Raw genomic sequence first — 16,109 nt, forward strand, 5'->3', positions numbered from 1 at the left:
CTCTGAAGTCCAGTGTATGTTAATTCTGGAACACCCCCCCCCCCCACACACACATATAATATTATATACTATATATATATATTATATATATATATAATATATATATTATATATATATATATATATATATATATATATATATATATATATATATATATATATATATATATATATATATATATATATATATATATATATATATATACTATAATATATATATATATATCTACTATATATAAGATATATAGTATATATATCTATATATATCTATATATATATATATATATATATATAATATATATGAGATATATATATATATATATATATATATATATATGCTTAAACAAAAAATCACAGTAGATGCACGTGACTTCATAAATAAGCGAATACCACGGGAAATTGATAGTCAGGAAATCCAAGCGCTTTCGTCTTTATTCAGACATCGTCAAGGAGCTACTAAAGTACAATTGAGAGGAAGGCCTCAGGTACAAACAAGATCAGGAATACCAGATGGTTAATTATCAAAAGGGTAAAAATTAAAAGGGATAATGCAGGATTATCGGATATCACACGGTCACAAACTTAAACAGATTCTAACCCTAACCGAAATTACAAAGTATCTTTACAGTCCAAAAAACATGTAAAAACTGAATATATTAATTTTGTTGCTTATATTTATCTACAACTTTTTTCATTATGAAAGCATCAAGTTTAAAAGAAATAAACCAAGACTTAAATTTAGAACATTTCTATTATTTTGACTTGATAAAACAAGATTCAATGATATTCCTTTTAACTGTGTCATTACATGGGACTAAGGCTCTTGCTTGACTCCAGTTTTTATAGGATGTCCTAAATCTCTCATATGTACAAATAATGCATTCGATTATTTGCCCAGTTCTCACAGAAATATGATGTTGCTTAAGACGCTGTGAAAGAGATTTGCCGGTCTGTCCGTAATAGATTTATCACAGTTTTTGCAAGGAATTTCATATATGCAGCATGGAAGATCTTTAGGAGAATTTTTATTACTAAACTCTTGACATTAATATTACTGAAAACAACATTTATGTTGAAAAGCTTTAAAATTCTAGGAATATCTAAAAAACCTTTCATCATAAGGTAATTTTAGAATGTTATGTTACTAAATTTCAAGTTTGTCATTAGTTGAGACTCAGAGGTCTGGAAAAACTAACACCTATTAATAATAATTAGTTGAATAAAATGTTTTTCTAGCTCTTTTCCATGCCACATCTACAAAAGTCCTTGGGTATTTAAGTTTCAATGCAATATCATAAATAGTTTTAATTTCAGCGTCAATAAACTGCGGGCTACAGACACGTAAAGCCCTTAGGAACATCCAGAAAAAACAGAGAATTTAACATTTTGATGGTGATTGGAGTAGTAATGAACAAAAGAGGCAATATTAGTTGATTTTCGAAAGACTGAAAAGGTGAAATTTCTATCATTTCTATGGACAGGTACATCAAGAAAATTCAAATTACAATTTCTTTCTTCCTCTACAGTAAATTTTATAGAAGGGACTAAATTATTGAGATTATTAAGGAATTCCCTGGAGGTTTTGTTTTCGTGAACTGGCCAAATACAGAAGATATCATCCACGTATCTAAACCAAATAACTTTTTGGGGCAAAATTCTTGGTAAGAGTTTTGGTCTCAAAAAATTCCATGTAAATATTGCTAAGGACAGGAGATAAGGGATACCCATGGCCATGCCAAACTTTTGTACAAAAAATTCCCCATTGAAACAAAATTTACTATCTTTGATACATAACCTTATGTATAGCAGACGTTTAGTTTTGATTTCAATACCTTCAGAATTCTATAAAAGCAACGGTTTTATACTGCGTTTTGATACTGAGTGGCAGTTTTCCAATCCACTCTCTCTCTCTCTCTCTCAAGTATTCTCTGTTCCATATCCTTTTGCCGGGAAATAGTAGGAAACTTCATTTCCTTTGGTACGAGTCAGGTTTCGACGTCATTAAGGTGGGTTTAGATTGGAGATTAAACTCTCCCGAGAGACGGCTACTCTCGCGCGACTTACTCTACAGCGTGTTTACACTACCAGCAAGTTTTTCTCTCCAAGAGCTGTGAGGGAGTGTCGCGAGAGAAAGTGTCCGAGAGTCGGGTAAGATTTCTCGCGCATCTGTTTACACTGGAGCCAGTGCCAGTCGACAACTAGCGAGGGTTGAGAGAACATAATTTACAGTGTTACCCATGATATGGAAGATGAATTGGTTTTTTTGTGTAGAACCAAAATCCTATGCAGTAGGACGTAATAAAATTTATTTATATATATATATATATATATATATATATATATATATATATATATATATATATATATATATAGTAGTATATATATATATCATATATATCTAATATCATATATATATATATATATATATATATATATATATATATATATATATATATATATATATATATATATATATATGTATATATGTATACATATGTATACATATATATATATATATCATATATATATATATATATATATATATATATCATATGTATATATATGTATACATATGTATACATATATTAATCTATATATATATATATATATATATCTATATATATATAATGTATATATATGTATCATATGTATACACATATATCTATATATATATATATATATATATATATATATATATATATTTGGGTGGATGGAAGCAACAAGATCGATTAATTGGTAAGAATCTTTGTCTAGATAGATATTATTATCGTAAACCTACCTATATGAAAGCACCATTTTAATTTCCAGGTCTCTGCTAAGAGTGGTGATCACGACACCTTCCAAAAGTGAGTTTCACTACCCTGATGACTATCGTAGGACAACATCCTCAAAAACACATTAATTTCCATTCTATTTCTCTCCTCTCGACTCTTTCGACGTCAGGTATTCCTCGGATATCACTTTTTTTCTTCTTCAATTTTCTTTTTTCAGCGCACATTTGACTCCGAATATTGTGCCATTTCCTTGTAATTTCTTTTTCAGCTAATTCCCTAGTTCTCAGCTATTTCTTTAATTTTACTAATTTTTCAGCTCTTTTGTTTCTGTACTCAGGCAAAGTCCACATTTCCACAGTTCAGGAAATTTCTCGTATTGCTGAATTTGGAATGCAATTGTTTGGTCTTTATTCCACTTTTTGCTACTCATGTTCTCTCGCGAGAGTAACGAAAACTTTCACAGATCTGAATATTCACTGAATAGAGTGGAGAGCTACAACCTAGCTCTACGAGCGTGCTGTCTAGATTGTTTAGACTGTAGCGTGCGCGAGAGAAGAGAAACACTCGCGAGAGTAGAGAGAAAATCTCGGAGAGTACTCTACAGCCTGTTTACATTCCATAGAGCAGCTGTCTGAGAGCAACTCGCGGAAAAAACTCTCCAATCTAAACGCACCTTTAGTGTACTCTAGTGAGTGTTTGTTAGGTATTTCAAGGAGGTAGTTCATTTGTCTCTCAGTCGGTCATTATTTTCGCTTACTCGGGGAGTAAGTCTATAAACTACTATGTTTTTGTTGTTGTTGTTGTTGGTAGGTAGGAAAAGTCTATGGAAGAGCATAAAAGGATCTGGAAAAGGTGTTTCGCGTTGAGTTAAAGATACGGGAATTTGAGGATAGGCTGTTTGTGATTTATTTATTATAACGAAATTGTAAAAAAATAAGCTTAATGTGCATGTTAAACTGTACAGAAACAGGATTTGTAATAAGATATAGCCGTATTTATTTTCATTTTCCTGGTGAAACAGGGCTCCATTTGTCTGTAAATTTTAGAACGTTTTAATTTACATTAAAGTTAGGAATATCTTGCTAACAACTTATGCGTGAAGGAAATCTTGAACGCGTACGACTAAGCTGGAGGTCGGATCACGTTTTGTTTAACTAATATTTGATGTAATATTCAAGGCGTATTAGCAGAAAGAATAAAAGGCTTTGATTCTTCTGTATTGTTGCCATAGAGAAACAATTTTGGTTTTACAGAAGATATTTCTTTTTTAGAATTTCTCTGTCACTCACATTTGTGTAAATATTACATGATCGCATATCTCATGTAAGGATCATGCTTACTACTGTATTGGTTTTTCTGACAGATAGTTCTACTATTATGTCACTCACAGGTTTGAAAGGAAATCAGTCCATAAATACGAAAATTGATCAATGCAAGCAGGTTTCCGTCGAGTTGTGGCAAAAGTTCCAGTGACGGGAATTTTGAGGCAACTCTCCATTGAAGTGGAGAAGGATGTTGATGCTGACGGTTGAGGCTTTTCAGGTGAAAGGTTTGTGCGGTATATTACAAAAAGGTTGAAAGGAAGTTATACACAACGATGGTGCTGTATGACGGTTATTATTGGTGAAAAGATTGATCCGAGTATTTTGAGGCGGTTGGCTTACGTTATTATTATTAAAGTGAAGATAAACATTATTCATATAGAACCATCCCACAGACGCTACAGACTTGAAATTCAAACTTCCAAAGAATATGGTGTTCATTTGAAATTGGTAATAGAAGGTCATAGGAAGTACAAAAAGAAAGAGGTTAATTATTAGAAAAAAATGAATTAATTAGTAAATAGAACAAATTTAAGTAAATTTTTAAAATACGTGGAGGGAGTTTGAAAGGCTAGACAGCAAGATAAAGAGATCCAAAAAATGAGGGAGACCAGTTCAGATGTCTAAAAGTGGAACTGGGAGAAAACCGCACGTCCCACAAGAAGTGATGGTGAGAGAGGTTGGACAGCGAGGTTGAGGCAAGGAAGTGGGAATGGAGGTGAAGTGAAAGGCTAAAATGCCTACAGTGCATCACGCGAGGTATAATTTACCGATTGACTGCTTGGTTCAAAGATTTGTTTTTAAGAGGCACAGGTTTTATTGAAAGAAATTTGATAGAGACATCTTGCATTGTTCTCAGTCAAGACAAAAGTTTTAATTTTATTTCCTGGTCTGTATAAACTTAGATCTTTTATTTACATGTGATGAGACCTCAGTACAAATTGGATAATGGTATCCACCAACTATCATTTAATATACGTTTGTTAATATGTTACTTGGTGTTATGCTGTTTCAAAAAGGCGTTATAACCTCATTTGATGTTTGGTATTTTTCATTTATTCAACTACTCATTCTTGGTTTTATTGTTATTTTCCTGCTGAATGATTTGGGGCTCAAACTGATAGTTTTTGTTATAACGGTATTCCATATGTTTGTGGAAGTTACATGTTAACAGTGTAACTTAGTTGTATATAATGAGAAAAAATATTTAAAATCCCGAGAAATGAAGAAGAAAGATGTTCATCCTCAAATCATGATGTTTGTGTAGAGGTGCAAGTGTTTAGGGAAGGACTATTTAGCTGTGGAGAAACTTGTGTCCTTTTTAGGGATCAGAAATTTTAGTTTTGTAACTTTCCTTAGATATGCAAGATGCATTATTGAATATGCAAAGGTTAATGCTCATAAAACAATAAAAAAATTCATGAAGTAATACGTCAAAGCAACGAAGAAAGTGATGATGGGTGGGTAGATGTTGCTGTGTTTTGATGGGACATGGCACCGTCGGGACACAGAGGCAATTTTGGATTAGGTGCTGTTACTGAAGCAGAAACAGGTCACGTAATAGACTATCACGTAATGAGCAAAATTTGTGAACAGTGTATAAAAAACCAGCAAGAACAAGAACAAGAACAACAACAACGGTATATGATGGAAAAGGGCAAAATTTCACATACTGAGTTGGACACAGATTGTGAACAAAATTGCGAAGGGCCATCTGGCGGGATGGAGATTAAACCCACTGTTGAAATGTGGGGGACGATCCAAAGATTACAAACTGAGATGTGTAATATGACATCTGACGGTGACAGCTCATCGTACGCAGCTCTCAGGGGATGAATATTGGCGCTGGCCATATGCAAACGGATGCCTGAAAAGTTAAAGTGCGTGAATCATGTTGCGAAACGCTTTGGTCACATTGTACGAGAAGGTAAAAGAAAATTCGTTTTAGAAGGAGAACCTGAAGGAACAGTGCCGCCCCACCAAAAGAGAAAGCTGTCAATGGGAGGGTGTGACAAACTGACTGATGTCGTCATCAATCACTTTGAAATACTATTTCTCAGAGTCAATGGAAAGGAAGATAGGGACAACTGCTGAAGAGATGAGAAAGCAATACAATCGTCCTTTCATCATTTCTCGTCCACAGACGATAGATGACCCCCAGCATCACCTTTGTGCTGAAGGGAAAAACTCGTTGTGCTTTTTATGATAAGGCCCGTGCACAATTCATGATGAAGTGCCCACTATCACACTAACAGATGAAAGTTTATTTCAACTTGTGAGGAATTGAATTACCGTTTCTAAAACAAATACATGATCGGTTGACCACAAATAACCTGGTGAAAAAAATGTTTAAAAGGACTAACTCAAAATAGCAATAAGTGATTGCACCACAGAATTGGAATTTATGTCCAAGGCACCGAAGGGCAAGTAAGAGAATGGTGGACCTCGGCACTTGCAACTGTTGCTGCAAGATATAGAACACTGGTTATTTGGCTTCCTCCCTACTTGAATACTTTGGGATTCAGATGACAACTGCAGTAGCCAAACGTCTAAAAAAGACTAAATAGACGAATGGAGTCTCCTACCAAAAAGGAGGCGAAGATCAAGAACCAAAGACGGGACATGCAGGACGCTGCTAAGAGCATTCTGGAGCTTGAATGGCCAGGGGTCAAAAACAAGTTTCGCCTATTCAGGACTGGTAGTCATTTCTTTTTAGACGTTCATACGCAGTTTTTTTCTGTTTGTTTATGTTTTAATATTTGTTTTCGTATGCAGTTTTTTTCTATTCGCTTGTAGTATTTGTTTTCATGTGCAGTTTTTTTTTTTTTTTTCTGTTTTATGTTTTAATATTTGTTTTCATATGAAGTTTTTTCTATTTTATGTTTTAATATTTTTTTCATATGCAGTTTTTTCTATTTATGTCTTAATAATTTGTTTTCATATGCAGTTTTTCTATTGTATATTTTTGTATATTTGGTTTTCCATATGCAGTATTTTTCTACTTTATGTTTAATATTTGTTTCATATGCAGTTTTTGCTATCTTATGTTTTAATATTTGTTTTTGAAAAAAATGTCAAAATGTATCATATAGCGAATAAATGTAGTTTTAACGATTTTTTGGACTAGTTTTTGATTTTTGTCTTGTTTTTGAGCATTCTGTCACCATATAATTATTGATTGATAGTTTCTCTACCATTTAGAAGTCTAAATAATTGCAATAAAAAATGTTGAAGGTTATACAATTAAAAAAATAGTGAAAATTTGACATATGTTTACTAATTTATTTTTTCCCTGTCTTTTTCATAAATCTTGGAATTTTGCACACACATGAGTAGGAATAATTTCTATACCCAAGAAAGTTTTAAGAGGTATCGTACTTCAATTTTCCACACACACAAAAAAAAACCCGCGTAGTAAATCCCTTAACGTGGACAGTCACCTGACTTCTGTTTATAAGTGTGAGAATCCCAAAACTGAATTGGGATTGATAATCAGCTGCTATGGATTGGAATAGATTTTGTAAAATTTATTATGTAATATTAGAGTAAAATGTATTCTCCAATATAAGATCACTGATTTGATTTTTTGTACTAATTAACTACTTACAGTGTTAACATGTTTGTATTGTTGTGTATTGTCTGGAGAAATAATATATATAATGAAGAAAAAACTTAAAGCCTCTATTGCTGTTTAATGAAGGTCTGTTACATCGTCAACTTTTGCTATTTAATCATTCGATAAATTAGGCGTCAATAATGAGTCCTCTTAGACAAATGAAGCTAATTATAAGTTTCATTTGTCAGACGAACTGATCTTGATGTGGACGTCATTTTATGTTACATTTTGGTATCATGAAAATTTCGTTGTCATTAGCTTCATTTTATTTTTGTGTTTATTGTACTAATTTTTTTCATGTCCTTTCCTCTGCTTATACCTACACGATTTTTTACCCATACCATTCCCACAAAAATAAATAAATTTTTCAGAAAATTTTCTGTTATCGATTTTGCTCCAAGTAGAGAGAGAGAGAGAGAGAGAGAGAGAGCCGAGAGAGAGAGAGAGAGAGAGAGAGAGAGTTTTTTGTTGAATGTCATTCAGTTTAAAAATTTCAGTATCGGAGGAAAAACATGTTATTTTGATTTAACTCCATTACACGTGTATGCACTTTTTTTCTGGAAAGTCTGATAAAGTTGGGGAAAGTTTTGAGGAATTCAGACGACCTTTGGATATTTCTAAATGTATTAGTGTGCATAAAAGCTCTCTCTCTCTCTCTCTCTCCTCTCTCTCTCTCTCTCTCTCTCGCTCTCTCTCGCTCTCTCTCTCTCTCTCTTCTCTCCTCTTAGGTCGAAGTTGTTTGATAAAATGATATTTAACTTTTCATTAATCGAAGTCTTCGAACAATTTTGAAATTTCTAATCTTTGCATCGTCGTAGAATCGTCTAACCTTGTGTATTGACATTTGGAGATCGACATTCGCCTTAAATTAGAGTATAATACCAATTTTAGCAATGCGCGGAGCAGATTTCAACCTGAATGAAGCTAATTTACCCACGCTTCGTGTTGATTGAAGCTTATACATAAGAAGGAGGATTAATTCGAGCTGTTTGGCCTGTGATTTGCGTTCATTCAAGGTAAGTGACTTTCACAGCGGATTGGTTTGATCTAATTAAGGAGGCTCATAATTCGCGGTTGGAGGTTAGGTACCGACGTGGAGGTCATTTGAAGGTCATTAGTCACTCTGTAATATCAGTGTATAAAATCTCTGATTTAACTGTCGGTTGTGTTTAACAGAAAACTATATGATTGTTGAAGAAATTCTTTGATTTATTATGGATTAATATCAGTCATAAAGATAAAGCTTGGCAACACTGCGAACATCGTTGTTGCTTCATTATTTCATTTCAATGATCCGTTTACGACCTGCGAATGGGTTTAACAAGGTTTGCAACAGAATATATTCTTTGTGAGATTGATTGATCGAACTGCACAAACTGGACAGCGCCATTTCAACAATCTGTTTTATAGACTTATCTTTTACAGAAGATTGTGAGTTTATCGCTTTTCGTTTGACCCATGGTAGCACCTGCAGTTGAAATTGAAAATCGGGGTAATTGGGGCTGGTCCGACTATTCGCTTTAGGGGTTAAATTTTCCGTTTATATCGAAATAGTTTTTTTTTTTTTTTTTTTTTTTTTTTTTTGGGGGGGGGGGGTGGGGGGGGGGGGGGCGCATAAGCTTGGTTATAAGGCCGTAGCGCTTTTCCTGTTTCCAAATCATCATCTCGATTTATGAACCTAATTTTTCACCCTCACTTCCCATTCGCTTCGATTTCAGTCAGAAAATAGACTTCCTTAAAAATAGTGCTTATTCATTTCACAATGCTTGATAGTAATAATAAATAGTTGTTGATTACTGTTATATCGAATATTTGAAGAGACGTACTATTTGGTTAAACGTCATTAGTGTTCCATCGCAACAAGAAAGACTTTTTCAGATCCTGTGTCCAAGTGAGAGATCACGCTAATATCACTTATCAGCAAAATCCAAATTATTCGTCCCCTTTTTTGAACCTGTAGTTTGCCTCGAAAATATTGTTCAATGCCCTCTACTATTAACCTTAACGATAAAATAAAATATTGTAACGGGAAATGATTGGCAGAATGCTATTTTGCAAACGAATCTTTCAGTTTTCAAGAACGGTGTTTTCGAGAGCCTGCTTTGAAAAGCAGAAGAGTGGTCTTGGGATTATCATCTTTTTTTTTTTATTATTTTTTTAATTACACACATTGACAAGTGCATGATTACAAATCCTCTGGATGTCAAGCGACAAGCAGATTACGGTTATTAGAGAAGGCCGGAAGAAAAGTTAGAATTATTATTGTCAGTGACAGTGACTGATACTTGGGTACAATGATATTAGTAAAAATGTTAAGTACAAGATTCAGTTTGCTGCTGGTATTATTACCATTTCTTCTGTGACTATTGCTACTACGATTTCTAATCATATTCATGGAATATATGAACTGGAAAACCGTCGTATTTAGTCATCTATTTTGTTTTCTCAAGATTTTGTGGTACAGGTTAGCTGACAAACATTCATCTAAAGTAAGAGCAAAGAATAGCCTACTTCCGGAGACATATAGCCTGGGAAAACGAAAATCTTAAAAAAAAGAAAAAAAAAGATAGCATTTTTCTCTTTGGTGACTTAGTGGCTCATAGAAACATGAAAAGGTAATTCAGTTTGTTTATGCTTCATTCAGGTCGCAACTGCTCAATCTAATATCTGAAGTCGCTGAGCTATATATGTGGAATCTGACCTCTACTCTCTTTCTTGGATCAGTCTAATTGAGTGTGGGATAGGAGCAACGATGTTGTATCTTTGTCAGTTTCATTTGTGAAACCCACAGACTCTTGCTTAGGAAACGAAACGATGAGTTGATTTATGTGAAATATACGAAAATGAAATCCCTTCCCAGAAATAAATCGTCATGCATCTTAAGCAGGATATAAGATGCACCGGTGATAAAAACTATTCCCCTGTGGTTGGGGTTGTAAAAATACTACCACCACGTAGGTCCTGCATCCCTTGCAGTCTTACTTTTTAGTAAAAGGGTAGGCCATCGTATTTCTTTTCTTTTAAAATACTATTCTTTATTACATATTTTGTTATACTTTTCATTTTGGAATAAGAAGGCAGTCTTTGTTTTTCCAATGCATTTATAAACGTGTATATATTAAAACTTATATATATATATATATATATATATATATATATATATATATATATATATATATATATATATATATATATATATATATGTATATATATATATATATATATATATATATATATATATATATATATATATATATATATATTTATATATATATATATATATATATATATATATATATATATATATTTATATATATATATATATATATATATATATATATATACATACATATACACACACACATAACACGTGTGTGCATGCATATGTTTGCTTGTGTGTGTATGAATCATTTTGGGATATTAGGTACTCTTGTTTTCCCACATATTTATATTTGTACTAGACTGACCAACCCCAGCACTGCCCGGGAAAACTCTCTATCTTCTCTCTCTCTCTCTCCTCTCTCTCTCTCTCTCTCTCTCTCTCCTGTTAAGATTGTTGCTTCAGTTACTTTGCCCAGCCCACATTTTTGACACTTTATGATTCACTTGCTTACCCCTATTTCTATTGGGACTGAACTTGGACTTGAAGGGCACCGGGAGTGTGTCTGTTCATCTGAGCATCATTATGACATTTCATTTTTTATCCCTTCTCACCACCCCCCCCCCCCCACCCCCCGTCCTATCAGGGCTGAAATTGGTCTTAAAGGGCATCGGCGGTGTCTGTTCATCCTAACGATCTCAAAAACTATGGATTAGACACTTATATACATAATTTGACATTTTTTTTTTATTTTTCCCCTGTCGATTTTTATTATTTTTACACGTCACCCCTTCCCACCCCTTTTCACCCCCTCTTGTGGCTGAACTTAGATTTGAAGGGTATTGGGAGTGTTACTTTTCATGTCGTTGTAGGCTATTTTTACATGTCACTCCCTTCCCACCCCTCTCCACCCCCTCCATATTGGGGATGAACTTTAACTCGAAGGGCATCGATAGTGTCACTATTCATCTTAGCGACCTAACAATTTTGGGGATGGATTAGACAGTAATGTCCTGTCATTTTCAGTATTTTTGTTATCTGAATTAAGCTATAAAAATTAGCTGTAAAAGTCGGACAAACAACAATGAAGTGTATCGTAATAATCCAAAAAGAGTATCATCCTTCATAGGTACTAAGATTACCTCGAGACCGATAGTCAAATTGTTTCTCACGATACAAAAACTTTCAGGATTTTGTTCATTCCAACAAAATCCTCAGGTAACCTTACAGCAGAAGGACAAGCAATATAAGAGTATGTCAGAAAGCCGTTAGAAAATCCAGTGAATTACGAACATCTTTTTTATCTGTAATTAAAACAAGACATTTTTAAAATAACATCATTCAAACGAACTGTAAGCTTCTTACTACACAAACTGAACCAGTTCATCTTAAAGCAAACATGAGCCATCTTATCCTATTTATTGAAGGGTGGTTAGGACTAGGTTATCACCACAAAGTAATATGATTTTCCCATTTTTCTTTGGTCTCGTATGTTTATAAAATTATGCCAGAGTTAAAGCTGTTTTATCTTTCGAAATTACTTGCTAGGTTAGTACTGCAATATTAGATGACAGTGCATTAGGTTTTTTTTTTATAAATTTTTTCTTTTTTCATTGTTGTGCAATTTATTTGTAAATCTCACGTACGTAAAGATTTTTTAAAAGCTTCTTATAACTATATTGCTCGTTATATTATTCACTGGGGTTTAGATTCGTGATTTGATTGTGCCATATGTCGTTAAAGATGTGCAATTAATCCCTTAATTATATGAACATTTAATTTCTTAACAAATTTTAATGAAATATATGCTGACCTGAGGGAGGTGTTGAAATCATTTGACAAATATGTTATTAGAGAAGTAAAGAATGTCATGATTGCATATTACTGCTATAATTGTAGAGATGTCAGTATTAAATTATTTCCTAGTTTTTCATGGAAATTAGGTATATGTTAAACATATATGGCCTGAATATTGATAGGTCATAAAGCGTCCCGACATTGAAGTAATTGATATTAATAGTAGCTGGCATAGATGTATTTTGTGTTGTTATAACGTTTGTCACCTTATGGAAAGAATGTATTAAGAATGTAGGTTCTAAAAGTAAGTACTTTTTGCATTTAGCATTTGTTAATCTTATTGTTCACTGGTTTTATGTTTTATGTTTCCAAGGCAGAAGTGATCTATAGTATTACAGAATTCTATAATTAGACAAGTTCGAAAAACTTGGTTGATTTTAGGGAACAGTTTTGAAATCAGAGAACAAACACATGAGTAGATATCAATCTTGCAGAAAGCTAATTAAGAGAGAGAGAGAGAGAGAGAGAGAGAGAGAGAGAGAGCGAGAGAGAGAGAGAGAGAGAGAGAGAGGCCTACTCACCCAATGAACGTGACAACACCGACTCTTGCGACGTTGGTCTCGATGATCTTCCAGGTCCTCTTGATGGTCTCCTTCTGCGCCTCCGTCAGCATTTTGGGAGGCTTCTGCCTCTCGGCCTCCTCCAAGGCCATGAGGTCTGGCGGTTCCCTGGCCTCGCCTTCTTCCCTGTTGTCGGTGGATGTGGCCTCTCTCTCGCTGTCGTCCTGATCCTCCGTCGTGGAACACTCGACAGGCTGTGGAGTCCTTGTGCCTGAAGGACCTGTATCTGCGCAGGATGCTGTGCTGCTGCTCCTAGACTGCCGCCCTTGCGATTCTATCGAGTCCTCGCGAGTGTAGTTGTTGCCCGTTGACGTCACGGCCACGAGGGATCCGTTTCTCCTCCAAAGGGGTCGTCTTTTTCCTTCTTCTTCTCTCTGTTCTTTTAATGCCTTGATTCCATTTTATTCGTTGTTTTGAAACACGCGGCTGTTTACTCCGTAGTTTGTTTCTGAAACATTTTCACTTTTCATTTTCCATTATTGACTCTTCACCCTTCGCTTGTATGCTTTCATTCTTCGTTTTCACGTCACGTGTGACTATTTATTCTCGAAAATCTTGATTTACTTTTTCATTTCACGTCTTTTATGCCATTTCAAAATTGCATGTTTAGTTCACTAAAGATACAAATTTTAATGGTTAAATCATTTTTGTTTTTGCTTTCTTCTTGTACCACATATTTACCCTCACATGTTCACATTTTTTCGAATACCATTATCATTTGAAGCGTATCTTATAGTTATTCGATTTTGGTGGGGACCCCATTCAAGTTTTCGTAATGCATTTGATTAAAAGATCTGCCATATTGTTTCCACCAAGTAGCCTTTCATATTTCAGACCTTGTTTGTACGGTAACTGAAACAGAAAATGAATAGTTACATACATAGTTTACTATTATAGCATGCAATAGACAGAGCACCCAGCACAGCATAATGTCAGTGACTACAATTACGCGAATAAATTATATGGAAGCTTAGTACTCGGTGGCTTCCTCCTTAATTGTAAAGTCGCTGTAGCATCAGTTGTTTTGTTGCAGAGATACAAAGTTTAGTTATTACTGGAGATATACTGATAACGGCCGTGTTTAATTACTTAGTGTTTAGAGTGAGAAACGAATGCAGTATTGTTATGACAAAAAAAAAGTAATAGATACATATAAAGTTTTAACCAACATAGTATTTTCCTAAGGTGGATTCGTTGTTTAACTAGAAGAGTCGTGTATTTTTGTTAATCCTCTCTACTCTCTCTCTCTCTCTCTCTCTCCTCTCTCTCTCTCTCTCTCATACTAGGCAAGGAAATAATTGAAATTTTTTTTTTTTTTTTTTTTTTTACGGAGAGCTAGTTTGCCTCAGAGATTAAAACTATTTTATCTCTTGATTCCCTTAATCCCTCACGATACACTCTTGTGCGCTCTCTCTCTCTCTCTCTCTCTCTCTCTCTCTCTCTCTCTCTCTCTCTCTCTCTCGTGGCGCGCGCGTTCAAAATATAAATATCTCCCACAGTAAAAGATTCTGCACTAATATTATAAGCTCTTTTTGGGTAAAATATATATTTTAAGTTAAAAAGGGAAACAGAGGAGGAATGGGGGAAAATATCTTTGGGGAAAAAAAAGTGGTTTGGTGGTGGTTAAACTTTTTTCTACCAGTGTTTAATTTTTAAGAATTAATGAACGTGGGAAGTGACGTCATCTGGGCAAAGGACATTTCCATGTATAATTGCATTCTTCCCATTACCGGTTAACGAAGCAAAATACTTAGGAATACATGATTGTGAGACCTCTGGTTTGACGAGACGTTATTGGGACGAATGAATCGTCCAAACACAAAGATTTCCGGCAGATTTCTTTCCGTTGTGCAAAATGACGAGCAATTTCCGAAATCTTTTCTTAGTTCAAGGTGCTTTCGAACAAATTGCTTTGTTTCCAAAAAACACCAACATTGTAAACAGAATTGCCAGGGGGCCCACGGTAAGCAGTTTTACCAGGACCAGCGGTAAACAAACGCTGCTGTTAATATACATTCAGTTTTTCTGTAGCTTTTATGAAACATGAAATTACTACTTTTAGTTTTAAATTTTTTTTCAGGAACTTTATTAAGCATTAAAATAACAGATTTTAGATTTCAGCCTTTTCAGTAGTTTTTATTAGCATAAGATAACTAATTTTAGCCTTAAGTTTTTGCAGGAACTTTTATTAAGCATAAAATAACAGATTTTAGCTTTCAACATTTTTCTCGTAGTCTTTATTAAGCGTATAAAAAATGGCTTTTATCTTTCAACCTACGCTAAGGAACGTCAACACGGAAGATATTGCAATGAACTCTTAGAAGACTAGGTCACTTAATGTTAAGAATTGTCAGTTTTCTGTTCGTTATACTTTTGTCTTGAGTGAGATGTCTGTAAGTGCATTAGATAAAATTGAAGATATCAGGTCATTAATTGCATCCGTAATCAGTTAAAGATGATTTGAAACCAAAAATGTTCAAAGGCAATCTCCTCATTCCGCAATTCTTCCTAACTGTGAAATTTTGAAAGCGGATGCTTTATGCCACACGTTTTGCTTGGACAAATGTTCTTATTATATTTAAATACTCAGACAACACCATGCTATGGTAATAGGAAGGATAATGTGAATGATAAACTAGATCTTTGAAAAATGACAAGGTTGATCGTCTTGAAGGAGAGAATAAGTTCGGGAAATGAAAGTATTTCCTTTGAAATCTCATTGGAAATAATGGGATTTTTCATGTGGAGACGGAATTTGGCACAACATTGATCCAGACGTTTATCTTACTTGTATCTTATTACTGTATTTTATTTTTGCTATACGCACTCGGACAAAGACATTCATGTTATGTATCGGTGATATTTGATTTAGTTTATGCAA

At 34.1% G+C, this 16,109-nt stretch overlaps 1 protein-coding gene across 1 annotated transcript in view; it reads right to left on the bottom strand.

Moving 5' to 3' along the window:
* Positions 1-13,396, bottom strand: part of LOC135216372 (cytoglobin-2-like) — a 262,947-nt gene extending 249,551 nt beyond the window's left edge. The window contains exon 1 of the mRNA XM_064251632.1: positions 13,190-13,396. Coding sequence (XP_064107702.1) covers positions 13,190-13,320 — 131 coding nt within the window. The 5' untranslated portion in view covers positions 13,321-13,396. The remainder of the gene's footprint in view (positions 1-13,189) is intronic.
* Between the last annotated feature and the right edge of the window lie 2,713 nt (positions 13,397-16,109).

This window comes from Macrobrachium nipponense, chromosome 6 (genome assembly GCF_015104395.2).
Source record: "Macrobrachium nipponense isolate FS-2020 chromosome 6, ASM1510439v2, whole genome shotgun sequence".
Lineage (NCBI taxonomy): Eukaryota > Metazoa > Arthropoda > Malacostraca > Decapoda > Palaemonidae > Macrobrachium > Macrobrachium nipponense.